Source organism: Meles meles, chromosome 11 (genome assembly GCF_922984935.1).
Source record: "Meles meles chromosome 11, mMelMel3.1 paternal haplotype, whole genome shotgun sequence".
Taxonomy (NCBI): Eukaryota; Metazoa; Chordata; class Mammalia; order Carnivora; family Mustelidae; genus Meles; species Meles meles.
This window is the reverse complement of record NC_060076.1, coordinates 70897485-70924629: the sequence shown is the minus strand read 5'-3', so window position 1 is coordinate 70924629 and position 27145 is coordinate 70897485. Positions and strand designations below refer to the sequence as shown.

The following is a 27145-nucleotide window of genomic DNA, read 5'->3' as shown; positions in this document are numbered from 1 at the left end:
TCTTAAATTGTTATATGGAAAAGGTTATATAATTCCACTAACAGAGAGCAGCTTAGCTTAGAATTAAACTACAAATTACAGAGGGTTGATAAGGCAATGAAATTGTGTGATGGCAAGAAAATACCTAATTGGTGGGCTCACAAGACCATCCCTCACCCCCACCTCCAATCTCTTTGTTATCTCGACTGGCTCCTTTGTGTTCATGAACTCTGCAAAGTTCTCCTCAGTCTCAATCCTCAAACCAATCCTCAATCAACCCTGTGGCCCCTTCAAGGCACCTTGGGGCCCCTTTAATTGCTAAAAGTGTTAAAGAGTTTAACTTGTTTCTCAATGCCTTGCTCTGTGCCACTGAAGAACTACTTTGAAGGTCATTAATGTGTCCTTCAGCTGTCCTATAGTTTTTCCTTGGGCTTATAAACAGACCTCTCTACAAAAATATTCATGACCATGCTACCCACCTTTCTGACTACTACCATTCCCAAAGTCTGTCCTCAGCAATACCTCTCTTCAAAAACTTTTGCCTTTGAGTGTGTCAACTATTCATAGACCTCAACTGGTATGAATTACAATTCATATTGTTAACTCCAGTCTTTTCTCAAAGGACCAGAACTGAATTCTAAACTTGATGGACTCTACTGTTAGATGCTCCGTGGCCAAGTTCAATTTAACAAGTCAAAGCCCATTCTGTCCATTATGCTACATTCATTCCACCACCAGTCCACCCTGCTAATGGCACTATCATTCTCACTCTCATTTAGGCCTGAGATCCTGTTTACATCTCTGACGCGCTTGTTCATTTTCTCTACACAAGTTTGCTAGATTCCACCTTGGGAATATTTTTACTCTATTTTCTGACTCCTACTGCCACCTCTCTAGTTCAGATCCTCTTTACCCCCTATTTCTATTATTGGAGCTTCTTGACACTCTTCCAAATTAAAGTTCTTCTATAATTTGCTATTACATCATTGCCATTTCAATCTTCTTAAAGGGCAACTTGGATTACATCACTCCTTTGTCCATAAACCTTCCCATGCCTACAGATTATATAGATTTCCTAATCTGAAATTTAAGATGAATGATAGCTATCCCCAAAACACCTCTCTGGCTGTCCCATTACTGTCCTATACTCCAAGCAAAATGAAGGCAATTTCTTTCCTCAACACATTCTTTAACTTTCTGTTCCCTGAACACTCCATTGTTTCTCTTTTTTCAATCTTTTTCCTCTTCCTTTTTCGTTACATGACCTATACACTTAAAAGCTGCCTGTCCTTCAGGAAGCAGTTTAAAAACATTATTTTTTTCTACAAATAACATCTGACTTTCCTATCAAATACACTCTCCTTATGGAATCCACTGTATTCTATCTTGAATTTTAGTTACTTATATGCTGTTTTTTTTTTATTCCTATTAGACTGAAAATAATTTGAAGGAAGAGATTGCATCTTAGTTTTTTTTAACCCAATACTTTCACTAGCTGTTCTCATTTGACACCCAATTTCACTCTGTTCAGTCATTTACGGAATATTCACTATGAGTCAAGGTCATACAACTAATAATAGAAGTGGGACTTCAACATAGTTCTAGTTCCTCTGGCTTTACTAACATACTACGGAAAATTAAAAAATCCCACAGAGGCCAAAAATATTTGCTGTATTTAATTAACCAGCTATATTGCCATAATCATATTTTAAGTAAGAACTTATTAATGGAGTTTGAAATAATTAAAATAAATTGCCTAAGATATCCCTTTAAAATGGTAAGATGCATTTTTTTCTGTGCTCCAATAGCAATGTGAATATATGACTATTATTTATTGGAATATTTTATGTGTATTTCTTTACATTTCTGTTTTCTTCCAATTGACCATGGATATATTTGCATCTCTAGTACTTAGCACAACATCTAGCACATGATAAGCTATCAATAATTTCAATGAACATTCAGGAAATGGAAAAGAATCTAAATAATATTTATTAAAAGAGAATGCCCAAGAAATCAATTTAATGGAAAAGAAACCCCAATGATCACTGATTGTGTTTTCTCTCCCTTACGATAAAGCTTTCCCTGATGAAACTAAAGTATCAGCCTAGAGGTAATAGATTAAGCCATAGAAGTCGATGTATCAGTCAAGGAAAAAGAATTCAGGGAGAAAAGCAGAGCAATGCTTACAGCATCCCAGAGGCTATCCAACTCAAAAGAGCATGATCAATGATGTTTTCTATGTGCCCAGGTGATTTTTTTTCTTTTCATTTAGAATTTCTTTTTTTTTAATTTGTTTATTTTCAGCGTAACAGTATTCACTGTTTTTGCACCACACCCAGTGCTCCATGCAATACATGCCCTTTCTATTACCCACCATCTGCTTCCCCAACCTCCCCGCACTTCCCCGCCCCTTCAAAACCCTCAGGTTGTTTTGTTTTGTTTTGTTTTTTAAGATTTTATTTATTTGACAGAGAGAGAGAGCACAAGTAGGCAGAGAGGCAGGCAGAGAGAGAGGAGGAAGCAGGCTCCCTGCGGGGCAGAGATCCCAGGACCCTGAGATCACGACCTGAGCCGAAGGCAGCGGCTTAATCCACTGAGCCACCCAGGCGCCCCACCCTCAGGTTGTTTTTCAGAGTCCATAGTCTCTCATGGTTCATCTCCCCTTCCAATTTCTCTCAACTCCCTTCTCCTCTCCATCTCCCCATGCCCTCCATGTTTTTTGTTATGCTCCACAAATAAGTGAAACCATATGATATTTGACTCTCTCTGCTTGACTTATTTCGCTCAGCATATGTGCCCAGGTGATTTTAAATCAAGATATCCCGGTAGAAAATGGCATACCTGTTCAGTGTTTACTATGTGCCAGGCACTGTGCTAGATGCTAGATAATGTACTAAATGGATGATTTGCAGGCATCGAAAGCAGATGATACAGTGTGCTTTGGTAATTCAGTTCATAAACTACTTGGGTAAATCAGTTATAAATGAAACCATTCAAGTTCTGTCTAGCTTGTTCACATAGGACAACATTAGAAATTTGATTTTGTTCACCAGAGTTGAAAACTATGGCACCATGGAATATGAACATATATATTTAATGAATTAATTAGGTTCTAATGGCACTTATTCTTAAAGGTAATATCAGGAAAAAAAACTAAAAAAGCTTTACCACTTTATTGAACAATTATTCAGCATCTATTCTGTGCCACACAAAGGATTAAGTGCTGGGTATATAGGGAAAAATAAGAAGCCACAAATCTTTGCAAGGTTCATGTAACCTCATGGAAGAACCCAGACATAAAAGCAATGATGACATTAAGTATTTTTTTCTTTCAAACACTTATATGAAGTGGAATTTTTCATATAATGCTGGTTTTGGAGGCCAAGATCAGTATTTATATATTCATTTTTGTTGTAAAACCAAAAAACCCTCTGTATTTTAATGAATCATATTTGTATTTCACTGACTATACTAAAGACAAAGTCAATCCCATATACTACTATTTATTTTAGTTATTGATGAAACCCATGAAAAATCTCTCATTCATTCCTCCCCCACTTTAACATTCTTTCTTTTCTCAATGTGTCATGTTTCTGTCCAGAAGACAGACTGTTCTTTAAACAAGTATTTCAGTACAGATTTTGCTCCTTCTGCCTGGAATGCCTCTCAACAAATTTATAGTAAAGTTATGTACCCCCCTAAAACTACCTCATGCAAGTTTTCTCAATTTCCAAACAATATGCTGTCATACTCTAATATGTATGGTAATTACTTTTGCTGTTGTCTTTACACCTCCCCCACTTCTACATCTCCTGAGCATAAGCTAAACAATCCATCCAATTAATTAATAATACTTTCACATTGTTTCTGAAATTTAAAAAACCAAACATATTAATGGAAGAGTAAATTAATTTTATTGACTGATGAAAAACTAAAGTGATAAGAAGTATGGATAGTAAACAATAATCATTTGAGTTCTGCTGGAATTCTATTTTTCTTCTTTTCACTTTAAGCCAAAGGACATAAAATTATAGACTGTCTATTAGTGAGCTAATCATTTTAAAGTTTCTTCAACAAAAACTGCATAGTTAAGCAGTTGCACAGCATTAAATATATACATTTTGCAAAACCCTGAAAGTTTTAATTTTTGTGTTGACCTCAAAGGCTAATGGAATCACCTACACTGGTCGGATTCAGAGTTTCTTTTCCCTTTTCTGCCACCCTGTAAAGAAAAATAGGGCAAATTATTTAGGAAGTATCATTTTGGGGGCATTTTCATTTTAAGAATAAATGAGACCAAAGGCATTTTGAGTATGAGAAAGAAGCAATTTTTTGAGTTTGTTGCAAATTTGAATGTGCATACCACTGAACTATTTTTACAAGTTTTTTATTATGTTCAGTTAGCCACTGTATAGTACATCATTAGTTTTTGATATAGTGTTCAACAATTCATTAGTTGTGTATAACACCCAGTGCTCACCACAACACATGCCCTCCTTTCTACAAATGGTTAAAGCATGTTGTATGAAGCAGTTACTTCTACTTGAATTAGTTTAGACTTACTAAGATCACTGATATTTTATTTTTTAGAGCTCATTTGGACTGTCTCAGGTTTTTAAAAATATGTAATTTTTGATCAATACTAAAATAAATAATTTGCTTCATATAATCAGCAAATTTGCTAATTCAGTCCATTACCTTTTAGAATAACTCAATTTCTAATCCAAGGTAGTCTTGGTCGTATTAGATAGGATTAGAAATCTGATTTTGCTCATCAGTGGGTTGAAAAGTAGATTATACTTTTCATATTGCTCAGTGACATTTATGAATCTGTATTTAATTTGCTCCAAATGAAACTCCAACCTATGAGGTAGGAGCTTAAAAGATAAGAAGTATTTTACATTTATTACTTTTAACATAACATTTTCTGACTGATTTAAAAGCAAATACTCATTGTAGAAATACAGAAAGCACCAAGGTACAAAAAAGAAAATTAAAATCAACCTTACCCACTCTACCCCCATTTTAACCATAAGTAATGGTTTGATGTATTTTTCTTTACAATAACTTTATAGTTTTCTCCTCTATTTTTATAAATTATGGCAACAATACCCAAACTTAGTTGATCAACAGACTCACCTTAATGGTAATATTTTTCAAATTCTGATGTCTAGATTTTGTGCCAGATCTATTTATTTATAATTACCAGAAGTGAGCTGAACAATCTGTAATTCAAAAAGTTCCCAAGTGATTCTTGGTCACTTTTGTGGTCAGCGAAGTTTGGGAACTAGTACTTGTCTGTGGAAGTGCATTTCTTAAAGTGGTGGTGGTTCTGTCAGGGGCACATGGAATCCAGACCCATTTTCTAGTGTTGGCAGCTACTCTTTGTTGCTTTCATCCTTGTTCTGCTTATAACTTCCCTCTTGGTGGTCACAAACATTTCTACACCAACATTTTTTATTAAAAAAATCAAGTATAAGAATGCCCTTTTTCATTCCTGACCACATTAAAGTTTTGTGCAGGTTCATTCAGAGGGAAAAAAAAAAAAGCAGAAGAGAGTATATGGGATTTGAGATGTGTAATGCAATGTATTAAAAACAAAATTTATTTTCTGTAGCAGGAAAACACAAATACATTTACTAAAAACTCTCCTACAAAGTAGATATCCACTATGCGAAGGACTAGTGTTACACAGCTTAAAACTCTTACCTTAAAAAAAAGGATTAAAAACAAAAACAAAACAGAACAAAAACCCTGCACAAAACTCAAGGATCCTTTTTGAAGTCTCCCAGGCAAAGAGAATTCTCCTTCCTAGACTGATGAGAGGTCAAACCTCAGACTGTTAAAACTTCTATGTTCTCCAGGCCAAGAGTCGTGGCTTTTAAACCTTTGTGATTACGACTCCTCACAATAATTAACACATTTTTATATCATGACTTAGACATACATACAAATATATATGTGTGTGTGTTTGTATACACACACATACATACATACATATACTGAAACAAATAACTGATTTTTTTTTACTGCCTTGTCCAGAAAAAAATGCTGAATGCCAGCTTGTAAATGCAGAAGAAATAATAGAATTAGAAAAAGTTTCTATTTTGCAACCACCAAAATAATGACTGATACAAATATAATCAATGGATGCTAAAACCACTGGGTAAAAAGAAAAGGATATTCACACAATCTCAAAGTATCACTTCATATATTTATTAATTATAAAGGAGAAAAGATATCTTTACAATGGAGATATCTTTACAATGGAGATATCAACTGCTGTACCCAAGTGATCAAATTTATATAGTAGGACAAATATCATTTATGTACCTTCCCTCCATACGATTCACTGACACTTATGCCACATCATACCAAGGATTTTACTTAAGTTATTGCTGTATATACCAATATTTAGAAAAACTCTAACATTTTCTAAAATTGTAAATTGTATGACCAATAATAACAAAATTATTAATATGTTTGGCAAACAGATTTTGGACTGAATAAAATAGTGCTTTATTCTCACACAGTATCTATTCTAAAGGTATTACTTGTGATGAGAACACTTTCAAAATTATAAAAGCATACCTGGTATTTGGCTAGTTCTGCTTGTAATACTTTCACTTTAGATCTTTCTTGTTCTAATGCAGCATGAAGTGAAGTCACCTAAAACCAAATAATCCATTTAAAAGACTTTGTCTCTTTAGGCAAATACTCTTAATTCTTAACATTTACTCACAATGGTGAATTTGACTCAGAGAACCACCTCCCACCCACCAAGCACACACACAATTTCAGTTAGGCATTTTACTCATTTATATATCAAAGACAGATAAGAGAACTCACTATTCTAAGAGAAAATGCAGAGTAAGGATGGGAAGGGAAGAACGTCAAATCCATGAATAGGGTTAAGTTCTATCTCTCCTTTTTATCTCTATCTTAGTCTGCATCAACTAATATACAACCTTATCTTCCCTTAGGCTTTAGGACATACCTACCTCCCTCAGCACAGTAAAAAGAACCTTAATTCATTTGCTATTACATGATAATAAGGAAGTATAATTTGTTTCACTTTATCACAGTGCTGATGGGCTATATTTTTGTTTAATCGAGTTTCATAATTTAGGACTAAAGAGAAATAGCTTAAGAAAACCAGTCCTGGGGGCGCCTGGGTGGCTCAGTGGTTAAAGCCTCTGCCTTCGGCTCAGGTCATGATCCCAGGGTCCTGGGATCGAGCCCCGCATCGGGCTCTCTGCTCAGCGGGGAGCCTGTTTCCTCCCTTCTCTCTCTCTCTGCCTGCCTCTCTGCCTACTTGTGATCTGTCAAATAAATAAATAAAATCTTTAAAAAAAGAAAAAAAAAAAGAAAACCAGTCCTGTATATTTCACAGCTTTTCTTACCTGTATAGTTAGCTCGTTCTTGATACTTTGTGATTCATCAACTTGCAGAAGTATTTCTGCTTTATCTTTCACTGACAAGAAAGGAAAAACAGCAGTATTTTCAACCACTCAAATATTTGAACAATACTTTAGTGAACCAAGACAGCAGTGCAGTTGGGTGAAGACTAACTGTCCTTATACAGAATGGATGTATTTCTTCATTCTATATAACTCTTATTTATTTCCACTGGCAAATTCTGATCATCATTATTACTACAGCAGTTTTTCTTGAAAATTTTACATTTTCTGTGGTGTTAAAATATTAATTGTATAGGGGCGCCTGGGTGGCTCAGTGGATTAAGCCGCTGCCTTCGGCTCAGGTCATGATGTCAGGGTCCTGGGATCGAGCCCCGTGTCAGGCCAGGGAGCCTGCTTCCTCCTCTCTCTCTGCCTACCTCTCTGCCTACTTGTGATCTCTCTCTGTCAAATAAATAAAAATAAAATCTAAAAAAATATATATATTAATTGTATAGATACCTTGAAAGATAAATTTTTTCCAGCTATTCTAAAGAGGACAAGGACATAACCAATTTCCCATAGGGATGAAGCAAATATCTTGACTAATCTTAAAACAAGATTTTAAAAACAAGGTAGAATGTTTTTGTTTCGTTTTGTTAAATTGTCAGGGTGAGCAGTACTGTAAGGCCCACAAAAAAATGATTTTTAACTGACTGTTCATACCAGTAAAGCACTGTCAAGTAAACATAGCTCATATGATCATAACTGATTACATACACCTGTGGTCCTTTGTCTAGAGGTTTTCCCTCTTTGGGGAAGCAAGAGATCTATCTACATTTCAACCCCTAGGTTTCCTAGGCTTCAAAAATCTCTACATGGCTAACAACTTCTTTAATCCATGGTAATGGTTATAATGCATGAAAAACTAACTCCTCAATTTTGAAAAAAAACGAGGAGAGACTGAAGAGGTAAAACTATAATTAGTGAAGTAATTAGTGAAGGAGGAAAAGATCAAATCTATGAGTACTGCTATCACCACAGCTCTACCAACATAACACTGTAATTCAAGTTTATCTGTCATGGTTTAATGCAGTAAGGTGAGACAGTGCATCAAGAATCAAATCACAGTCTCTCAAGATTTAACTTGGTACCTTTTACATCCCCCCTCCCCAGAATTAGGCATACTCACTGAGAACAAGTGATTTTTAATAATTATGTAACATTTCAATTATAGTCAGTTTTCTAATAACATGCTTATTTTGAAAACACGAATTTGTTTCATTGAGATTGTTGTATAACAGAAAAACCTGAACAGAACATGAATTTTGCATTTGCTTGAGCATAATTTCACAAATACAGAAAAGAGTACCCATGTACACACCTCAAATATCGACCAGCTATCTCTGTCCACTGTTCCCAACCACACCAACTTTCCACTCTTCCATTGCTTCACAGTAACACACAACCTGCGGACCCTCTGAGGCCTATTTCCACAAGCAAACTAAAGGCAGTCTTTCAGGTAAAGTGCCATATTTATTATAGTATTTGTGTTTAATCACTTTAACATGTATAAAACTGTGTTACTGTTTTTATTAGGTTCCCAACTTTTTTTTTAATGTATCTCTGATGAATTTTTTTTTTTCCTTTGAGTGTTGCACCCTCCTAACCACTTTCCCCATAAACTGTGTGGCTTTAAGTGTGTGCTTTTACAGAGATGGGTGATGTATGTGTTGCATTATAAGGGAGCTGACTGTATTCACACTCACGTTATCAATCCTAGCTTATGTGTGCTCTAACATACTGTATTTTTCATGTAATGGTTCTATATAAAATTCTTCCACTTGGATTTTTTAAAAATTTAAATTCAATTAGCCAACATGTAGTAAATCATTAGTTTTGATGTAGCGTTCAATGACTCATTTGTTGTGTATAACACCCAGTGATCATCATACACATGCCCTCCTTAACGCCCATCACTGATCTATTTGCGTTTTTTTTAAAGTAATCTCTACACCCAACATGGGAACTCATGACCCTGAAATCAAGAGTTGCATGCTTTACCAACTGAGCCAGCCTGGCATCCCTACTTGGATTTTTTTAAATAGTATACAGTATGGACACTGATGTTATTTACTGGTAGCCATTTTAATGTATTTTTGATAGAAAGCTTTTATCAGTTAACTTTCTAACTTTTCACAAATGTTTCCCTAAATAGGAATATTACTTTGTTTTTACATATTTAAAAAATCATGCATCCAATGTCCAATGAACCCCTAATTTCAATTAGAAATACAGCTTATAAACAATTTTTTTTCATAATTTTGTTCATTAAATGATCCACATGGAAATCTGAAACATGCACAGATCTAAATCTCAGAATGTTGATATCTAATTGTCCAAATAATGCCTTCCCCATTACTCTTTAACTTCTATTTTATCATAGTTAAGCTATATAAGTTAGATTATAAAAAAAAATAGTAAAGCTATTAAACAGTAAGTTTGAATCTATTTCAACACCATATATTCTTTTCAGCTGAACACGATTCCTGGTTTTTACTCATATGTTTTAATAACTGTTTTTTAATATAGTTAAAATTTTTATTGAACAATTTCATTCCCAGTATTTTCAATTTTTGGTATCTTTTTATTCTTTTTTTTTTTTTTTAAAGATTTATCCATTTGACAGAGAGAGATCATAAGTAGGCAGAGAGGCAGACAGAGAGAGTGAGAGGGAAGCAGGCTCCCTGCTGAGCAGAGAGCCCGATGTGGGACTCGATCCCAGGACTCTGAGATCATGACCTGAGCTGAAGGCAGCAGCTTAAACCACTGAGCCACCCAGGCGCCCCTATCTTGTTTATTCTGATTCAAGATGAGTTTCACAATTTCTTGAACACTATACAGTACTCACAAGAGATCTATTTGGGATATCACTGACACTTATTAACAGGGGCTTCATACAACATCTACTTTACTAAATGTGATTATCGCTAATCATTTTTGATTGATTTCCTTGGCTTCCGGCTGGTGAAATATTGCCAAAGTTTAGAGTGGCTGTAAAAGTATAAAGAGTTGGGAAGGGGCACCTGGGTGGCTCAGCTTGGTTAAGTGTTCAACTCTTGGTTTTGGCTCAGGTCATGATCTCAGGGTTGTGAGATCAAGCCCTCTATTAGGCCCTGTGCTCAGCACAGAATCTGCTTGTCCCTCTCCCTCTGCTCTTCCCCCTGCTCATGTGCACACACACATACACACTCTCTCTCCCACTCTAAAATAAATAAATGAATTTTTTAAAAAAAGACTGGGGGGAAGGGAAAAAGGAAAATTTTAAATGATGATAGGCATTCTTCCTCTAATAAGTAAGAAGAGAATCCTAAGCAAGGTCTATTCTTGTTTTCCTGCTGAATGTAGTCCAATACTTTATAAGAATTGAAATTTCAAGATTTCTTTTACCTGAATAGTTGGAAACTTGTGTTATACTAAGGTGCTGTAACACTAAGGTGCTGTAAGACCAAGTTGTAATAGTAAAATTATTAGCAAAAATTCAATCTGAATCCCTCTAGGAAATTTTTTTATTTTATTGAGTTAATCATATATCTTGAAAAGTCATTTTCAGATTTTTTTAAGGTTACTTTTAATTCCAAAAACAGACAAATCACTTACTTTCACCTTCCTGAAGCATTTTCAATAACTGTGCATTTCTTGCTTTTACTTCTTTATACTTTGCCTAATAGTCAAAGAAAAAAGATTAAATTTTTTTAAAGTAAATGATGTAGTTAATGACTTACACTGAATTTATGGAGCTATGAATCTAGGCTTGCTGAAAGACAGAAACTCCTTTTGAAAGAAATAGGATGGAGGAAAATGTATTCAGTACTATCTCCTTCTAAATTAATTCCATGGTCTAATAATAGAAATTAATACTGTAAGTGGTTGAAAAATAAAGAAGAAAGGATAAAACTGGAGAAAATTCAGGATAATACTAAATTTTCTTGAAGTTCTTTTTTCCCCCTTAAACAAAATCCCATACAATATAAAATAATTGGATGAAAACAAAGAAAGATGATTTGTAGCTCTAGATCAAGACTGTCCAGTCCTGTATTAGAACTTTCTGCATCTGTTCTATATCTGCCATTTCCCAATATGTGGCTACTAACTACTGAGAGTGCCTAGGGGCACACACACAATACTTATAGAACTGTACAGCACAATACTATGTCTCCTCATTTGCGTTATCTATCTCTCATTATTTCATTAACTATATGTTGTTAAAGTAACTTTTTGCTGATATGAATTAATAATTTCCTGGAATATCTTTCAATTTCTTTAGCCAAATGATTTAGCTTCTTCTCATATCATACATAGATGACATAATTATACACTTACAAACAAGAGGAAATACCTTCTCACATTAACATCTTTTTTCCAAGGAATTTTCCCCCTACAATACCCTTATTCAATGTATCTTAAACAGATTTATTTATAAATATTTAATATATTAATACATTGGAGAAAACAATACATTACCTACATTGTGGAAAAACAAAAGATCAGAGAAAGAAAGCAGATTAGTATAAGAAACTTGTCATTTCTTCTCTTAACACATATGTACATAAGTCAGAAGTTACTGATTCCAAAATCTTTCTTGTAAAACATATTTTATGTATTTTACATTAAAGGCCAGTAATGATGGCTTTTACTAAACACTATCCAGTAAATTTCTAATAATAAATCAGTAATGACATTCATAATGTTGCAGACAATACCCTGAACAGAAGTAAACACCACAGTAAATACAAAGGGAGCAGAACTTCTGAGAAGCTTAGGAATGAATGAGGGAGGTAAGTCAGACGGACACATAAAAACATGAAGGGGAAAAACATACATAGTTAACTACAAGTATATTCACTATGAATATTTATCCACTGTGAATATGAAACTTTCTAAGAAATTCTCTATCAGGGTCTCAATCAATGTTAGTATCTTGCCAAACTCTATGTCCAGCTCAAGCCTTTTGTCCAAGGTGCACATCAGTGTCCCCAGAGACACCTCTCATGCCAGACTTCAGGTCTAAAGTCAGCTCATAAAGCAAAAATTGCAAATGAGAAAAATCACCTATGAAAAATCCTAGGTTGTCCCTAAAAAATAGCATATATAGTTTTGTATATACAACCAGAATAGCAAGTTTATCTATAAAAACAAAACATACTAATGTCATGCATTTTATAAGAACATAAATGAAATATATGAGACCCTTAATAGTATTTTTAACTTCATGAAAAAGAGAGCACTTAAGTTAAATGATACATTGTGACTTTAGCTGCATTCTGAACATCTATGCCTACATCTATAGCCCTTTCAAACTTGGCATATACAAAATGGGGTATTAGGCCCCTCTGCCCAAACCTGTTCGAAATGTGCTCTTTCTCTCACACTCCACACTTGTTCATTGCTTTACTACAGTGTCTTCACTCCAGGCCTCGTGCATATATGTATATATATATCTTATATACATCTCATAAATATATTTATATACATCTTATAATATATTTCGGCCAAATTTTTGGGTAAGAATTGAAGTATATATTCATTTAGCACCAATCCAATGGTTCTCATTATGGTTCTATTTTTCCTGCCTACAATTTATGAAGCTTTAGGTTTATTTATTTAATTACATTTTTTTCATCATGATAAGAGTACTCTTTAATCCCCATCACCTATTTCTCCCCATCCCTCCCCTCACCTCCCCTCTGGTAACCATCAGTTTGTTCTCTATAGTTAAGAGTCTGTGTCTTGGTTTGTCTCTCTTTTTTTCCCCTGTTTTGTTTTGTTTCGTTTCTTAAATTCCACATACGAGTGAGATCACACGGTGTTTGTCTTTCTCTAACTTATTTCACTTAGCGTTATATACTCTAGATCCGTCGTTGTTGCAAATAGCAAGATTTCATTATTTTTATGGCTGAATAATATTCCATCTCTCTCTCTCTCTCTCTCTCTCTCTCTCACACACACACACACACACACGCATGCCACATCTTCTTTATCTTTGTTGTGCCCAACAAAAGAAAAGGAAAATATAAATCACGAAGAAAAAGCTAAGGGAGATGGGTGGATATAGTCCAAAAAACCTTTAGCAGGGATGATTCCTAAAGGCATGTGTGGCAGAGAAAGGAAAATATCATCAGAGCTGGAACTTGATTTATCATTTTTTTCCACTATTACATTGTGTGGGGCCTAGAAAAGTACTTGACACATTATAGGCACTCAATAAATAACTGTTGGGTCAATGAATATTAGTCAAAAAAGAATGACAATGGAGATGAGTAAGATTTTTTTTAAAGCCTAAAAAGTGCGTAGAAGAGTAACATGTAGGTTTTGGGTTTTTTTTTTTTTATAAACATATAATGTATTTTTATCCCCAGGGGTACAGGTCTGTGAATCGCCAGGTTTACACACTTCACAGCACTCACGATAGCACATACCCTCCCCAATGTCCATAACATTCCCAAGAAGGGAATGTCCCCTTCCCCTCTCCCAACCCCACCTCCCCCCAGCAACCCCCAGTTTGTTTTCTGAGATTAAGAGTCACTTATGGTTTGTCTCCCTCCCAATCCCATCTTGTTTCATTTATTCTTCTCCTATCCCCCTAACCCCCCATGTTGCATCTCCACGTCCTCATATCAGGGAGATCATATGATAGTTGTCTTTCTCCGATTGACTTATTTCACTAAGCATGATACCCTCTAGTTCCATCCACGTCGTCGCAAATGGCAAGATTTCATTTCTTTTGATGGCTGCATAGTATTCCATTGTGTATATATACCACATCTTCTTTATCCATTCATCTGTTGATGGACATCTAGGTTCTTTCCATAGTTTGGCTATTGTAGACATTGCTGCTATAAACATTCGGGTGCACGTGCCCCTTCGGATCACTTCGTTTGTATATTTAGGGTAAATACCCAGTAGTGCAATTGCTGGGTCATAGGGCAGTTCTATTTTCAACATTTTGAGGAACCTCCATGCTGTTTTCCAGAGTGGTTGCACCAGCTTGCATTCCCACCAACAGTGGAGGAGGGTTCCCCTTTCTCTGCATCCTCACCAGCATCTGTCATTTCCTGACTTGTTAATTTTAGCCATTCTGACTGGTGTGAGGTGATATCTCATTGTGGTTTTAATTTGTATTTCCCTGATGCCGAGTGACGTGGAGCACTTTTTCATGTGTCGGTTGGCCATCTGGATGTCTTCTTTGTAGAAATGTCTGTTCATGTCCTCTGCCCATTTCTTGATTGGATTGTTTGTTCTTTGGGTGTTGAGTTTGCTAAGTTCCTTATAGATTTTGGATACTAGCCCTTTATCTGATATGTCGTTTGCAAATATCTTCTCCCATTCTGTCAGTTGTCTTTTGGTTTTGTTAACTGTTTCCTTTGCTGTGCAAAAGCTTTTGATCTTGATGAAATCCCAACAGTTCATTTTCGTCCTTGCTTCCCTTGCCTTTGCCGATGTTCCTAGGAAGATGTTGCTGCGGCTGAGGTGGAAGAGGTTGCTGCCTGTGTTCTCCTCAAGGATTTTGATGGATTCCTTTCTCACTTTGAGGTCCTTTATCCATTTTGAGTCTATTTTTGTGTGTGGTGTAAGGAAGTGGTCCAATTTCATTTTTCTGCATGTGGCTGTCCAATTTTCCCAGCACCATTTATTGAAGAGGCTGTCTTTTTTCCACTGGACATTCTATCCTGCTTTGTCGAAGGTTAGTTGACCATAGAGTTGAGGGTCTATTTCTGGGCTCTCTATTCGTAGGTTTTGGTTTTAAAAAACTGTATAAATAACAAGTGTTGGCGAGGATGTAAAGAAACTGGAACCTTTGTGCACTGTTCATGGGAATGTGAAATGGTGCAGATGCTATGGAAAACAATCTGGCAGTTTTTCTAAAAGTTAAACACAGAAGTATTATATGATCCAGCAATCCCACTTTTAGGTATATACCCCAAAGAACTGAAAACAGGAACTCAGATACTTGTATACTAATATTCATGGCAGGATTGTTCACAATAGTGAAATGGTGGAAACAATGCAAATGCCCATACACAGAACAAACAAATTGTAGCATATATATACAATGGACTATTACTCAGCCATAAAAAGAATGGAATTCTGATACATGCAAAAACATGGATGAAACTTGAAAAGATTATACTAAGTGAAATAAGTCAGACACACAAAGACAAATATATGATTCCACTTACATGAGGTATCTAGAATAAAGCAAATTCATTGGGATTAGAGGTCATGGGGGCTGAAAGAAAAGGAAAATGCGGAGCTATTTAATGGTACAGAATTTGGGATGATGAAAAAGTTTGGGAAATAAACAGTGGTGATAACTACACAACACTGTGAGGATAATTAATGCCAATGAATTATACACCTAAAGAATAGTTAAAATGGCAAGTTTAATGTTATATCCATATTCACATGATTAAAAAATCATATTACCATTCAGATTTTATATTAGTGAGAGTTTAAAAACCTAAACTGCAGAAGTATTTCTATTAATCAAATATTATACATATTAACCTACAGGAAAAACAGAAAAGTGCGATTTTATAGAATTGGTTTACAGCAGTAAATAATTACAAACCTCCCATTGAGTGATCACATTTTTCAGCTTCTGGATTTCAGCATCCTTCCTTTCAAGTTCCAACTTTAGTCTTTCAATTCTTCCATCTTTCAGAACGACTTCCTGTGGGAGAAAAACACTATTTTAGAACTAAGATAGTTCTGGGGTGCCTGGCTGGCTCAGTCAGTATAGCATGTGACTCTTGATCTCAGGGTTTTCAGTTTGAACCTCACTTTTGGTATAGAGATTACTTAAAAAAATAATATCTTAAGGAAAAAAAAGAAAAAACTAAGATAGTTTTTAATTAGTTTTCAGAATAGTTTTGGAAAACCAATTCTGATTTACAATATTCTGTGGAAAGTTTAACAGGAAGACAATTCCGATTTTCCTGATTTCAATTCATTTTCTAGAGCAACCTTAAACTGTTGACTACATTTCTACTTCTACTCAAATATATAATTGTAATTATTACAGTGAAAGCAAATAAGATATTTATGATTAAGCTTAAACTACAAACATGACAGAATAATATCAAAGCTTCAAAATATTTCTATACTGGAATAAACATTAAAAATACTCTGTTACAAGTTGTTATTAGTCTATCTTTAGAACCCAAAAGAATTTAAAACTTATGAGAAATAATAAATAGTAGTAAGTTTTTATAATTACAATTATAAAAAGTAAATAACAAAAAACAAACTGCAAAATTAAGAACTTTTCTCTAAATCAGCAATTAGCAGATAGAAAATATAACTAGAAAAAACCATTCCCCCCAAGTTGCTATAAAAAAAATCCCTAAAAATATAATTCAGAAAGGTTTAGGATCTATAAGGAAATTTGTAAAATATTGAAAAGGACACGGAACAAAGTATGTTTGTAGATGGGAAGACTAATTACTACTTTGTAAATTTAATAAAATTTCAATTGAAATTCCAGTCAAAACTTCATCTGGGAGAACTCAGGATAGAAACAAAAAAGTTAAAGCAATGAAGGAGACTTCGCCTACCAAATAATTGTACACCAAACAGCAAAAATAGCTACAATAGTATGGTCAGGGCACTTGAGTTGACAGAGCAGTGTACCAGAAAACAAAGTCCAGAAAGAGATTTAAGATATAAGAATTTATTGTAATATGGGGCACCTGGGTGGCTCAGTGGGTTAATCCTCTGCCTTCGGCTCAGTTCATGATCCCAAGGTCCTGGGATCAAGCCCCACATCGGGCTCCCTGCTCAGCAGGGAGCCTGCTTCCCCCTCTCTCTCTGCCTGCCTCTCTGCCTGCTTGTGACCTCTCTCTGTGTCAAATAAATTAAAAAAAAATTAATTGTAATATAATTATGGTATTTTAAAGACGTGAGAAAAGGCTGAATTACAGAATAAATGTAGGTTATAGGATAAGTGGCTAACAGGAAAAAAATTAAGTTAAATAAGTCCTTGCCATCTTGTACCACATACCCAGACAAATTTAAAAGCAAAAAAATCATTCCAAAGTCAAGTAAGAGTATAAATTGGTTCTATTTATCTAATGAGTGATGTGGCAACATTAACTTATTCTAAAGATACTCTCTGAGCACCGAACTACTAGGTATTGCATGTACTATAGTGAAGAGAACTGAAAAGACACTCGCTCTCATGGGACTAAATGCTGCAATCAGAAAACAAGGTTTAAGCTATGAAGAAAAGAAGCATGAAGAAAAGCTAGCTCTCTCTGATGTAGTGACACTTCAAATGAACTTTGAGTGATGGGAAGGAATTAGCTAAGCGAAAAGTGGAGGTAAGAGACTTCTAAGTAAAAAGAACAGTATGTTTAAAGGCCCCAAGGCAGGAAGGAGTCTAGAGAATTGGAAGAAAAAGAGGCCAATGTGGTTGGAGTTTAGGGAAGGGGTAGATAGGGTAAGACAGAGGACTCATCTTAGAGGGTCTTGTGAAACCATGAAGGAATTTGAGCAGACTATCAGCTTTCTATTCATGTTACATTTATGTTTTTAAGGGATCACTTTGAGTGCTGTGGAAAATGCATCAGAGTTGATAAAAGAGGTGGAAAACCCCTTTAATTGCTACTGCAAGCCCATGTCAGTGAAGATTATGATGAGATCAGAAGCAGTTTAGATGGAAAGAAGTGTATCTTGTGAGAAATTATTTGGGAGCAGAATCTATAGTATTTATTAGCAGTTGAATGTGGCAGGTGAGGATGATCACTTCAAGATTCTAGTTTAAGGGATAAGGAGGGGGTGGATCCAGATCAGGAACATATATAATATTAGGCCCAAGAATTTCACTACTAGGAATTTACCTTAAATAGCTAAGTGAGGTGGGGGCGGATATCTATTTGTGTTCACTGCAGATCTATTACAAGATCTATGCATCAATTTAAATGGCCAACAATAGGATATATACTAAACATATGGTAAATTTATAAAACTGAAAACTCTGAAATCACTAAAAATGATATAGAACTATAAACTATATCCACATGTTCTCAATATTATGACACTATATGCAAAGAAAAAATTCTGGAAGGACATACATTAAAAATTTACTAACTCTTAGGAGATTTATTTTTGTGAGATTATGGAAATTTCACCTTATTGTTTAAAAAATTCCTTTGATCAAAATTGTTTTATACTGAGTATAGAATCACTGAGTAATATAAAATACTATTCTAATTTTGAAAAAACAGAAACACATAAGTATTAAAATAAAATCTACATGAATAAGAATACCTATCATCTTTGAGTAGGAAAGCCCTTCTGAACATAATACCAAATGGAGGAAACTAAAAGAAAAGCCAATATATTTAACTTGATGAAAAATCTCCAAAAGTACTAAAACAAAATCTAAAGATAAATGAGACCTTTACTGTTTGCCTCCTTCTCTGTTTTTATCTTATTTTATTTAAACTGGAAAAAATAGTCACAACCATATGAAAGCATACAACCAATAAACATGAAGTATACAATCTCAGTAGTAAACAAAGAAATGTTACAACAAACTGGTACATTTAAAGTATTTCTTTCTCATTGTGGGGTACTGGAAAGCAATTTAGTTATTAAAAAACTCAATTACTTCATGTTATAAGAATTATTACTTAACTCAAAATGCTCACCATCTTTAACTAAAAAGTGGTCCATTTAACAGTTTCTACATTATGAGAGGGGAAAAAAAAAGTATATATCCAAAGAAAAGTAGGACCAAAACAAACTATCAATAGTTTTCTCCAAGTGAATAAATTTAAGGTCATTTTTTCCCCCTGCATCTACAAACTGGGGACAGTATCTACCAACTTCATAGCTAACTGTGCAAATTAAATGAAATAACCATTTTAAGTACTTAATATAGTATCTGGCAAATATATAGTAAAACCCTCAAAGATTAATTTTTGCCATTATCATTTCTCTACTTATCAATAGTTACCAAAATTTCTTTAACAAAGATTACTTTCTGGGATACTTGGGTGGCTCAGTTGGTTAAGTTTCTGTGTTCAGCTCAGGTCATGATCCCAGGGTCCTGGAATCGAGTTTCGCTTGCTCAGTAGGGAGCCTGCTTCTCCCTCTGCCTCCTGCTCCCCCTGCTTGTGCTCTCTCTGACAAATAAATAAAATCTTAAAAGAAAAAAAGAGATGACTTTCTAGGGGCGCCTGGGTGGCTCAGTTGGTTAAGCATCCAATTCTTGATTTCGGCTAAGGTCATGATCTCAGGGTCCTGGGATTGAGCCCTGGGTCAGACTCTGTGCACAGTGGAGAGTCTGCTGGAGATTTTCTCTTTCCCTCTCCTTCTGTCCCTCACCACTGCTTGCACACTCTCTTAAAAATAAATAAATCTTAAAAAAAATAAATATCAATTTTTAAAAACAGAAAAACATGTTGTTTAAATGCGCATTCATATTTTTATTAACATATAATTTATTACTTGTTTCAGGGGTACAGGTCTGTGAATCATCAGTCCTACACATTTCACAGCACTCACCATAGCACATACCCTCCCCAATGTCCATCACCCAGCCACCCTATCCCCCGCCCCAGCAGCCCCCAGTTTGTTTCCTGAGATTGAGTCTCTTCTGGTTTGTCTCCCTCCCTGGTCCCATCCTTTTTCATGTGCATTCATTGTTATTAAGTCTTATATTTCAATTAATAAATTTTAGAAATATTTTCTAAGTAGAAAATGTTATACACTAAAATGAGGATATAAGGATGTACAAGATAGAGTTCATGTCCACAAAGGATTTGTAATCTGTTAAGAATGATAATAAAAACGTACTGTGTGAAATGTGCCATAAGAAAAACAAAACGCTGTGAGGTTAAAAAAAAAAAAAAAGGAGGAAAGATCACATCCAGATTTTCTGTTTTTGGTGTGTGGGGTGGAGCAGTGAGAGAAAGCTTCAGGGAGATGACAAGTGACGTGAATCTTGAGCAAAGCCAGGGAGGATTAAGCATTCTGTAATAGGTGTGCTTTGCTCTAGCTAGGAGAAAATCTGGGATAGAATATGGCTGACATTTAATTAGGTTGAAACTATACCATAGAACAATGATTTTATAATTATTTGACAGTGATCCACATTAAGGAAGGTTTTAGATCATGACCCAGGATACACACAGGTCCGTGCATGAATATGTACTTATGTGTGCATGCTGTGTATGTATATGTATACACACGGAAATGAATTTTGGTAAAATATGAATAGATACCATATACTCTTGGTATTTTTCTTTTTTTTCCCTATTATCTACTGTATTTTTCTACTACCTAGCTATAAACCTACTAAATTGATTTCTGGATGGGTTAAATGAGGGGGAAGTCTCAGTTTGAAAAGCATAGCCTGAAGACTTTACATATCAGGGCAAGGATACTATACTTGATTCACCAGACACTGAAGTTTAAGGACTTGGTGTGGCATGGTAGAAGTCATGCTTTTTAAAAAGTCATTTGGTAGCAGTGTAGAAGAGAAATTACTCCTAGCGTTAGAAGGCAGGAGGCAGAAAGAGTTGTTAAGAATGAAACTCGAGGGGTGCCTGAGTGGCTCAGTGGGTTGGGCCCCTGCCTTCAGCTCAGGTCATGGGCTCATGGTCTCAGGGTCCTGGGATCGAGCCCCGCATCGGGCTCTCTGCTCAGCGGGGAGCCTGCTTCCCTTCCTCTCTCTCTCTGCCTGCCTCTCTACCTACTTGTGATCTCGCTTTGTCAAATAAATAAATAAAATCTTAAAAAAAAGAAAATAATTCATAAAAAAATTAAACATAGGAAGATGTTCAATGGATATCAAGTGACCAATTCCATACAACCTAAATATTCAATAATAGGGCAATGAATGACCAAGTGAATTACACTGCATTGATTTGACAATATAATGCATGGTTTATAAAAGGAGCTATAAAACTATATTGATTATTATAATTATTTTCAAAATACCTACACATGTGGCATTTTCCTTTAAAATCAGTATTCAAAAATGAAACCGTATGTTAAGAATGGGTGAATTAGAGTTGATTTATTTTGCACCTTTAACAATTCCTGAGTATATTAATGTATAGTAAAAGAGGATTTACGGGTGTCTGGGTGGCTCAGCTGGTTAAGCAACTGCCTTCGGATCAGGTCATGATCCTGGAGTCCCAGAATCGAGTCCCACATTGGGCTCCCTGCACAGCAGATTCTCCAGCTGACCTCTCTCCTCTCATGCTCTCTCTCAAATAAATAAATAAAATCTTAAAAAAAAAAAAAGGATTTAACCATGGCAAAAAGAAGAGCTTGCTTTCTTTGAGAAAGGAGTATTATGGAGAAAGGAAGGAGATAAAGAAAGAAATATTTTCCTAAATGGTCTCAATCTTTTTCTTTTCCCCATTACACTCAATGATACTCTCTGAGAAAATCCTAACTTTTTAATTATGAAAGATTTTGCATATGCAATAGAAATATATAATGACACACTAAGGTAAAAAGAAAATAACCCAATAGGTAGATTATGAATTTGAACATTACCAAAATTTTGGCATTCCCCATGTGCCTCTTCCCAAATCATATCTCATATCTCTTTCCCTTCCTACCTGAAGGTATCACCTTTTATGAATTTTGTATTGTCATTCTCTTCTTTTTTTAGTCTTTTACTGAATATATATAGTATCACTAAATAATACATTAAATTCACTATTTTTTAAAATATATATAAATGGCATCAAAGTATTACTTGGTGACTTGCTTTTTTCATTAAACATTCATAAACATTTATATTTTTTATATTCATCTATGTTGCTATGTATAACTATAGCTCATTCATTTCTCCTATAGATTTTGTTATTACAAACAACTGAGTTTAGAACATTCTTTTTGAACATGTGTCCAGGATTTAATCTAGGGTAGAATTTCTAGAACATATGGTCTTTCCATCATCTTCAACTTGTAAAGTTAATACCGGTTGCTAGGGTCTGGGGGACAACAAGGGAGAGGCCAGTAAAATGGTCCAAACTTTCAGCTATAAGATGAATCAGGTCGGAGAATCTAACATATGCCATAGTGACTATGGTTGATAACACTGCATTGCATAATTGATGTTTTAAGAGGCTAGAACTTAAACATTCTTAAAAAAAAAGATAAATATGTGAGATGGTAAATGTGTTTAAATAGATGGGAGGAAACATTTCACAATGTTTATGTATATCAAATCATCATGACATGCATTTTATTTTTTATGACGTGTTTTTTTAAGTATCTTACAATTTTATATCTCAATTTTATCTCAATAAAGCTGAAAAAAAAGTTGCACCTTTAACACACACACAAAATAAAAACTTAATACCAAACTGTTTTCCAAAATGGTTATACTAATTTACACTATACCAGCAGCAGTATGCTACTGTTGTTCTATACCTTTAATAATACTGAACACTGTCAAATTCTTAACACTAGCCTTCAACTTCATTCAGTTTTTCCTAGGCACTGCAATGAAATTATCATCACATAAAACTTTGTTCTCTGCTCAAAAACTTTAAAAAATTCTTCAGTGTCTACTGACTAAACCATAAATCAGGCCTTTGATCCTCCACAATCTTTCCAACCTAACTTACCAAACTTACACTATTCTCCTCAAAGGTCCTTCTGTTTTAATGAGGTTGGCTTATACTTCACTGCCTCCATACTCACAGCATTCTAGTTTCTTCTCCCTCACCTGCACATATTCAAATTCCACTGTTCTGTACATTCCAATTCAAAAGCCATTTTCTCCTAAGAAAGCCATCTTTGATCTCCATTCCTGTGAATGACCATGGCACTTTACCAATACATCTTTTTTGAGAAACACCATTTTCTACCTTGTACAAAAATAATTATATATTGAGTACTATGTACAACATACTCCGATAAAAATGTAAAATCTTAAATACTAATTAATTGCAACACCTATCAACAGTACATGAGAGGCAAGTAATTTCTTCCCAATGGAAAAGAGCTGATAAGATACCGAAGCTGTATTTTGTGTTATTAGGTTTGATTGATTTCAACGTCTTTGTTTTTGGTTTTGCTTTGGTTTTATTAGATAATTAACATTACTTAATCATTTGACTGAATTTTTATATGCCCAGATTTGTTCTACAAAGGGTTTGAGACACCTATTTGCTGAAATACAAATATAAATCTTTCTATCCAAAAATAATCTGAGATGGCTTAAAAAAAAAGATATGGACCACAAAGAGAAGAATCATAGTCAATGAAAAAAGAAGCAGCACATATCCTAACCATAAATGCTAACACTGTTGCATGGACTATACATAAAATTTGACAGTCAAGGCAAGACTTCAAAACATTAAATTTAATTCAATGTTAGAAAGGAAAAAGTTCACAAGTACTTCTTGTACAGGCAAGGATTTCCTGCCACTAAGTTGAAAATAGATTTCCATGTGGAATTATGTTAGTGTTATTTATAAACCCATCTTACTGCTGCATTAGAATAAAAAGGGTCTGACTTCTTTTGTGTCCTATATAACACAACACAGTCGGCGCTTAATTTGTTGAGTGACTGAATTTATCAATCTTAATGAAACAAAGAGATAAGGTCCACTGAAGAATAACAGGATGAGAAACAGGCTTTTAGATTTTGGAACACCCACTGTAGGAATCTGTCAAAGTTAAATTGTACAGAATTGCTGAATCGTTATATTGTACACCTGAAACTAATATAACACTGTAGGTTTATTATAGTTCGATTTAAAAAAAAAAAAGAAAAGAAAAGAAAGAAAGGTGAACCAAAGGACTTTATGTAGAAATGAAGATCTGGCAAAAGTTACATTGCACTGATTTTCAGAACGGAACATTAGCATTGTCTTAAAATATGTATTTTCCAGCAACACCTGGCAGCCCAGGAATTAAATCAGAATAGGGAAAGTGGGCAATACTACGAAAGCCAGTGTTGTGCACCTACAAGGGAAGAAGAGAAAACCAAGGAGGTAAAGGGAAAGCACTACTGCTGAACACTACTGAAATTGCTCACTACAAATTTCAGGCTGAGAAGTTATTGATGGATTGGAGGTTAATACATGGTAAAGAAAAGGTACAAGCTTAAGAATAAGTTAGACCCAAAAAAGGGGGTAAATAAAACAGAAGACTAGCAGTTGTGGTGAGAAAAATAAAAGCAGACTTATAGGTCTCTATATGATGAGATCTTTTCTTTCTTTTTCATTTTTGAGTAATGTATTTAAAATGTGAATACCATTTTTAGCTTGCGGACAATAGCTTGCAACCCCTGGTCTATAGGTTAAAATTCCAACTTCTTTGTTCCCCTTAAAAAGACCTTCATAATCTAAACCCAAGCTATTTCCCTGGCCCTGTTACCCCAGCCTCACACTCTGTGCATCTCAGTCCAGAACCTTCTATTTCCTGAATATTCAGTCTAAGGCTTGTGCAGCTCTGGGCCTCTGCTCTTGCACTTCCCAAAGGGCCCCTCCATTTCTCTGCTTACAGTTTATTCATCATTCAGTCTATCCCAAACGTCAATTTTTCAGACACCTTTCACAATTCACCCAAGGAGGGAGCTAGTACCTTCTCTATTCAAAACCTCATTTGTATTGTTAATCTCTCTCTCAAGCCTTCATCATGCTGAATGATACCTCTATAGGTCTGCCTCCTCTTATCCCCACTGCTCTGAGTATCTAAGTGAAGGGTATTCTCACCCATCTCAGTATTCCCACTCCCCTATACTGGTGCCTAACAGTACACAGCACATACTAAATAAATATTCAATGAATGGGGTACCTCATACTTGTTAATAGAAGTATCTATGCATGATAATGACTAAGAGAATATCCTAAAACTGTAGCATCATATCATCATAATTGGATTCCACTGTTTTAAGTTTTTTTAAAAAAGGAAAATTGCACTTTAATTTCACTATGGTTTTAAGAGAATTTTCTATTTTACATGCCTGGTTGTGTTCATGAGCTGCGCAATTATCTGTTCCATTATATTCTGTAAGCTGTTCTCTTCTTTTTTCTCTAATAAGAATTTTATGAACATCATCTTCCAGTCTATTGAAGAATCCTCCATCATGTGATAAAGTCTGAGAACTCAATTCCTGTCAAAAATGAATTATGATTTACTATCATTCAACACAAAAGTGTATTCATTTAATAAACTTAGCCACCAGAAGGTTGGAGAATGAAAGAAAAATGGTAACTAGGAGACAATCAACCATCTGATTCTTCTCTATCTCCAGAAGATAAACAGTAGAGACACATTCTTAAATGTCCTTTTCTTCATTTTTTTTTAAGTTGGGTATTGCTTGATTTAAAAAAATTTATCCATATACCGTATAATTTGCCCATTTAATATGCATATTTCCATGGTTTTTAATATATCCGGAGTTGTGCAACCATAACCCTTTTATCACCCCCCAAAACAAGCCCTGAACTTTTAGCAGTCATTCTCCATTTCTTCCTAATACCTACCCCCTCAGTTTCCCCTGCACAACACTAATCTACAGTCTGTCTGTATAGATCTGCCTTTTCTGGACACCTGATATAAATGAAACCATATAATATGTGGTCTTTTGTGACTGGTTTCTTTCACTTAGACAATGTTTTCAAAGTTCACCTATATTATAGCATATATCAGTACTTCATTTCTGCAAATAATATCTCAATGATGGATACATGATATTTAACATCTCCAATCATTGGTTGATGGACATTTGGGTGGTTTCCACTCTTGGGCTACTATGAACAATGCTACTATAAACACTCAAGAACAAGTTTTTGTGTGGCTATGTTTTCAGTTCTCTTGGGTATATATGTGTAAGTACAACTGCTGGAACACATGGTAACTCTGTGTTTAATTTTTTGAGGAATTGCCAGATAGTTTTCCAAAGTGGCTGCACCATTTTACAGTCCCATCAATAGCATATGGAGGTTCTAATTTCTTCACATTCTTACTTGCCATTATTTGTCTTTATTGATCATAGCCATCCAAGTGAGTGTCAAGTGGTATCTCACTGTGGCTTTCAGCTGCATTTCCCTGATGGCTAATTGTGCTAAGCATCTTTTCATGTGCTTACTGGATATTTTTATATCTTTTTGGAAAAATGTCTACTGAGATCCTTAGCCCACTTTTTAACTGGATTTTTTACTTTTGAGTTTTAAGAGTGCTTTATATATTCTAGATACAAGTCTCTTATCAAATATATGGTTGGGAAAAATTTTCTCCCACTCTGTGGGTTGTCCTTTCATGTTCCTTTTTTTCTTTTTTTTTTTTTTTAAGATTTTATCTATTTATTTGAGGGAGAGAGAGAGTGCCAGCATGAGTGGGGGAGGGAGAGAGAGAGGGAGAGGGAGAAATAGACGCCTCACTGAGCAGGAAGCCTGATGTGGGGCTTGATCCCAGGACTCTGGGATCACGACCTGAGCCAAAGGCAGACACTTAACCGACTGACCCACCCAGGTGCCCCATCCTTTCACATTCTTGGTAGTGTCCTTTGTATTACAAAATTTCTGAATGTTGACAATGTCCAATTTATGCAAGAAACTACTACTTTACTCAAAGTTCTGAAAATTTACTCCTATAATTTCTTCTAAGAGCTTTATCATTTTAGCTCTTACATTCAGGTCTATAATCCACTTTGAGTAATTTTTTTGTGTGTTTGGGGTGAACAAAGGGTCCAAACTTATTCTTCGGCATGTGGATATCCA

The 27145-nt window shown here is 35.0% G+C and overlaps 1 protein-coding gene across 4 annotated transcripts in view; it reads right to left on the bottom strand.

The window, feature by feature from the left end:
- Positions 1-3239: 3239 nt before the first annotated feature.
- The window catches only part of GKAP1 (G kinase anchoring protein 1), an 84016-nt gene continuing 60110 nt past the window's right edge, over positions 3240-27145 (bottom strand). For 2 of the 4 annotated variants that reach the window (XM_046023462.1, XM_046023463.1), the window contains exons 8-13: positions 25387-25536; positions 16012-16113; positions 11040-11103; positions 7386-7456; positions 6574-6651; positions 3242-4204 (exon numbers count right to left, since the gene is read on the bottom strand). In XM_046023462.1, the coding sequence (XP_045879418.1) occupies positions 4157-4204; positions 6574-6651; positions 7386-7456; positions 11040-11103; positions 16012-16113; positions 25387-25536 (513 nt within the window). In that variant the 3' untranslated portion in view covers positions 3242-4156. Of the gene's footprint in view, positions 4205-6573; positions 6652-7385; positions 7457-11039; positions 11104-16011; positions 16114-25386; positions 25537-27145 lie in introns of all 4 variants that reach the window. The other 2 variants (XM_046023465.1, XM_046023466.1) reach the window with 2 other exon arrangements.